Genomic DNA, 4284 nt, shown 5'->3' with positions numbered 1-4284 from the left:
TGATAGAAACTGTATTTAGAGCTTAAAGTGACTTTGATGGGATGGTCGTTTCCCCCATGATAGTCTGATCACTGTGTGTTTGTGTGGATGTTAAATGTCCCGTTAGAACACCCCAAATTCCTGCTATAAATAATCCCTCTTATTTTCCACCCCGCACTTTATTTTAGTCTGATTATTACCAGTAGACGCAGCTCGACTTAACAACATTATGATTTTTAAAACTGATGAACAAATGATGAACAAAATGGCTATTTTCTATACAGTTGCATCCAGAAGAATAGAAAGACTGCAGTACAGAACCTGGTCTGCCAGCCATGACTCTGCATTCCTCATCAGGCACCCTGGTGGGTAAGTTAACCCACGGCCTATACAACCAATATGGTTTTTACTTGTAATAATCATGAATAAACAGTTTTATTAAAATGACATTTAAACCATTGTATCACCCACATACTAATATTTTAAACCATTGAAAGTTATCTGCAGTTAAAAAAGTTTACACTTGAAACACTTGAATTGTGTGACGTAGCAGTCATGGCATTTTAATGCTTTCTACAACTGTCATACTGTAAATAAATCATTTGAATAAATACTGCATTACAAATGGAATTATTAAGCACAAATCAATACATGTATCGATATGACGATATAACAGGGCGGGTCACGTCTTGCTGTTTAGGCACCCTGCACCTGCAAAAATGAAAAATACGTCCAAGTGCCGAACTGAGAACAGGTTGTCACAAAATGACAGGCTGCTCTCGCAATCTGCGATAACCCAGTTCTCAAAAAAGAAGAAAAATAGGGAACCCGTGACCAGCAATGCATAAGCGACACCCCAAGCCCAGCAACAGGCGCCCACACATTACATAGATTTACTTGCAGGGTCTGCTTCAAAAAAGGGATGTCACGCTGCCTCTGGGGGAATTCGTTCTCCCAGGGTGGTTCCGTCATAGGGCCCAAAATGCGATGACACCTGGTGAGTTCGCAGAAAGAAATAAGTGTGCTGGCATCATACGCCAGTGGAAAACCGGAACTGACTGGACTAGGCAGCTTGGTTAACCATTTCACGGTTTCAAAGAAATGCAGGTTTGCCAACAAAGGAGCTGGCCAGTCTGAGACGGAGAAAACATGATATAAAGAAAAAAAAAGCTTTTAAAGTGAATTAACAATAACAAGACTGAAGAGCTATGTTACACCACAGTCAAGCAAACTTTACATTATACACCTCTAAACATTTCTACATTTTAACCTGTATTAAAATAATCGTTATATGCAAATTATTTTCTACATCAGCTCACATTTAGGTTTAGTAGATATGAGCAATATTTAGTCTCTACCTAGCAAATTCCATAATGTTCTAAGCAGTGTATTAAATAGGAGGTCCCGTCAACAGTACATCAATTAAAATAATCTTGGATATTTTTAGGATAGATTATTTAGTCTGTTTTAAAGCCAACAAACAACTTGACCAGTTGAGCTGAGCTGGTTTGTATTTTGTTGTTTGTTAAAGGTTCAGTTTTCCGACCAGATTATCCATAAGATAATCAGTCTAAATTGCCTGAATGGCAAACCAACCAACCAACTTGTTCATTCTGTGGCTGGTCTCATTTATGTGCCTTCTATTTGATATGCTGTGTGGTCAAAAGTATGTGGACACACCTATCATGCTAGTAATACTATGTTTTGTCTATTTTCCTTATTCTAGCCTTTTTATTTTGCATTGTCGGATTGACTACTGCCACATTCAACTACCAGAAACCTAGCTTTCTTGATTTTGACTCCTGGTGGTGGCACACACCCCGTGGCCCTCAGATATTTTCCTGCCTCAGCTACTTGGAGAGAAATGTGAGAGTGGATTGCGAGTTCCCAAGGAGCGACAAGATTCCCGGGCCATTCTGCGAGTTCAGACAGGATGGGCGCCTCATGGGTACCACTTACCCCAACAACCCGGTGCACCTCATACCTTCTGTAGAGACCCGACGGCGTACCAATGTCACACTGGTACCACCCAACATTTGCCGCCTTACCTGGATGCCCATGACGGATGACCGAGCATACACGTACACCTGCAGAGTGTATCAGGGCAGCACCTGGAAGGAAAACAGCATGGCTTTTAACCAGAGTGAGTGCACCGTAGGACATGTACAGTTAAAGTGGAAAGTTGACATACGTTTCTAAAGAATTTTAACTCTTTCTGCAACTGTTCTTTTTTGTGACTGAATGATTGAAACAACTTGACACACATTTTAAATTCTTTTATAAATATATTGTGGATTGTCTGAAAAAAACACAAATTGCATCACATATGGGCAATAGTATTTGGACATTCATCCTAGTTTCCTGGGTTTTAGCTGCACTCATTGCTAACAGGTGTGAACTCCGAACCGAATTTGAGTTATTTCATAAATATATTGTGTATTGTCTAAAACAATTACATTTTGTTAAGTCGAAATAGACGTTAAGAATTTAGATGATAAATTATCTGGTGTTTGACTGCACCCATTAGGCCAGGGTCACAAACATAACAATGAAAAAAGCAGAACATATTCACAATTCATGAGTGTCAGTTTTAAATAACATCAGGTTTCAATATCAACTGTAGAATCAACTGACTGTAAGTACAAAGTACATTAAACAATATTCTTTTTGACAGTACAAGTACAAGGAAGGGAAATTTGAACTTTCACCTTATGCTAAGAGGAAATGTGTTTGAATAGATGTAATCAAAAAACGAATAAAAAGCAGATCCATCATGAAATGGGAACTACTACAAAACTGGTTCTACTGTCCACAATTAAGCACACTTTACATTACCATATGCCTGACTGCTGTGTGTCAAAATCAGCTGATCGAGGTGAAAAGAGCTACGAAACAGAATTAAATATTTGCTGTGGCTTTTCTACACTATATAGCCAAACAGACCGTTGCTAACAGGTGTATAAAATCATGATATAAAATAAATGATCCCTTACCTGTTCCAGCATGGAGCACAGGAACACAGTTTGGTGTGGACTCCTGTGGCCTCCAGTGCTCAGAACCCTAAAACTTATTTATTCAGTTCCATAGAAGACAGAGTTGCAACAAAAATATTCAAATCTCAAGACATGAAATACACGTCCCTTACAAGTGTGTGTAAACGTGTGACTCTATGTGTATATGTAGGAACCTGTATTTATAAAATAGAACGTTTTGCAAGTGTAACATAGTTACAGTAAGACTTGAACATGTCTTGTCTTGGTTTGACCTCTTTGAAAATGCTTAATTAATTCTTTTTGTCTTTTGCAGGGAACATGCTTGTGTGTTCAGCTTTAAGCATAGACACTCACAAAGCGTCATGGATCCTTGTGACTATGATTGTACTTTCTGTCTCCTTCATGGTTTCATCACCGTGATCTTCAGTGGTTGTTTAGTCAAAACAAAATTCATGGCACCAGTTTTTCACAGGCAACCACACACTCATTCATTAGAGAATCAGTTTATAAAGAAAATTTAAAAAGTCAAAAATACAAAGAAACCCTTGTAACCACATGATTAAAACCTGCAAAACTCTTTACAGTTTCAGAGGCAGAACCAAAGGACATTAACATATTATCATGCAAACCAAGCCATGCAAATGTACTCAGTAACTGTAATTTGAAGTTTGAAAAACACATGAAAATCAAAACTTTAATATTTGACTGAATGATTGAAACATGTACTGTTACTGTGGATTTTCAGAAAATGTGACTGGGTCAAAAATATACATACATCACAGCAGGTCATTAAAATATTTTGCATTTACTTGGGTTACCTCTGTCTAATATTAAAAGTAGTTTGATTATCTGCTAAGTGTATAACAAAGAATTGTAACAAATATGCAAAACAGGCAAATCATTTTCACAGCATTGTATTCTTGTACCTTTTGAGTATTGAGGACAGGATTTTTGGAAGGCCATACAAAAATTTAATCTGAGCCTGTTTTCGCCATTTCAAAACTTTTCAAAACTTTTCAAAACACAAATCAACGTAAAGCTCACTGGCTGTGGACGGTACCACCTGTGTTTTGGTGTGACTTGTTCTTGGTGGTTCTTGTATCTGAACATCTGGGCACATTACCCCCTCAGATTCAATTTCTGAGATCTGTCAAAAGCTCTCCAGATTTTCTATTGTAATGTTTGTGCCTCACTCAAAGATTACTGTTAAAATAGTCCTAGGAAGTCACCAGCTATTGTCAGCCATGGTAAATGGCATTATATAAGTTCATAAATGTATTCTATCAATATATCTATCCGATTTGCTGTATGT

At 37.7% G+C, this 4284-nt stretch overlaps 1 protein-coding gene across 1 annotated transcript; it reads left to right on the top strand.

Annotated features, from left to right (window-relative positions):
- Positions 1-314: 314 nt before the first annotated feature.
- si:ch211-215c18.3 (uncharacterized) lies at positions 315-3392 on the top strand. Its single transcript, XM_062989205.1, has 3 exons — positions 315-348; positions 1706-2122; positions 3286-3392. The coding sequence occupies exons 1-3, from the start codon at positions 315-317 to the stop codon at positions 3390-3392; spliced, it is 558 nt and encodes a 185-aa protein (XP_062845275.1).
- Positions 3393-4284: the final 892 nt, after the last annotated feature.

The sequence above is a fragment of the Trichomycterus rosablanca genome, chromosome 26, assembly GCF_030014385.1.
Source record: "Trichomycterus rosablanca isolate fTriRos1 chromosome 26, fTriRos1.hap1, whole genome shotgun sequence".
Lineage (NCBI taxonomy): Eukaryota > Metazoa > Chordata > Actinopteri > Siluriformes > Trichomycteridae > Trichomycterus > Trichomycterus rosablanca.
The sequence above is the reverse complement of the archived record's forward strand: the minus strand, read 5'-3'. Positions and strand labels throughout refer to the sequence as shown.

Coding starts and splice junctions, on each gene's coding strand:
- si:ch211-215c18.3 (XM_062989205.1), top strand. CDS start 315: ATGACTCTGCATTCCTCATCAGGCACCCTGGTGG. Junction 349..1,705: donor CTCATCAGGCACCCTGGTGG/GTAAGTTAACCC, acceptor TCCTTATTCTAG/CCTTTTTATTTTGCATTGTC. Junction 2,123..3,285: donor CAGCATGGCTTTTAACCAGA/GTGAGTGCACCG, acceptor TGTCTTTTGCAG/GGAACATGCTTGTGTGTTCA.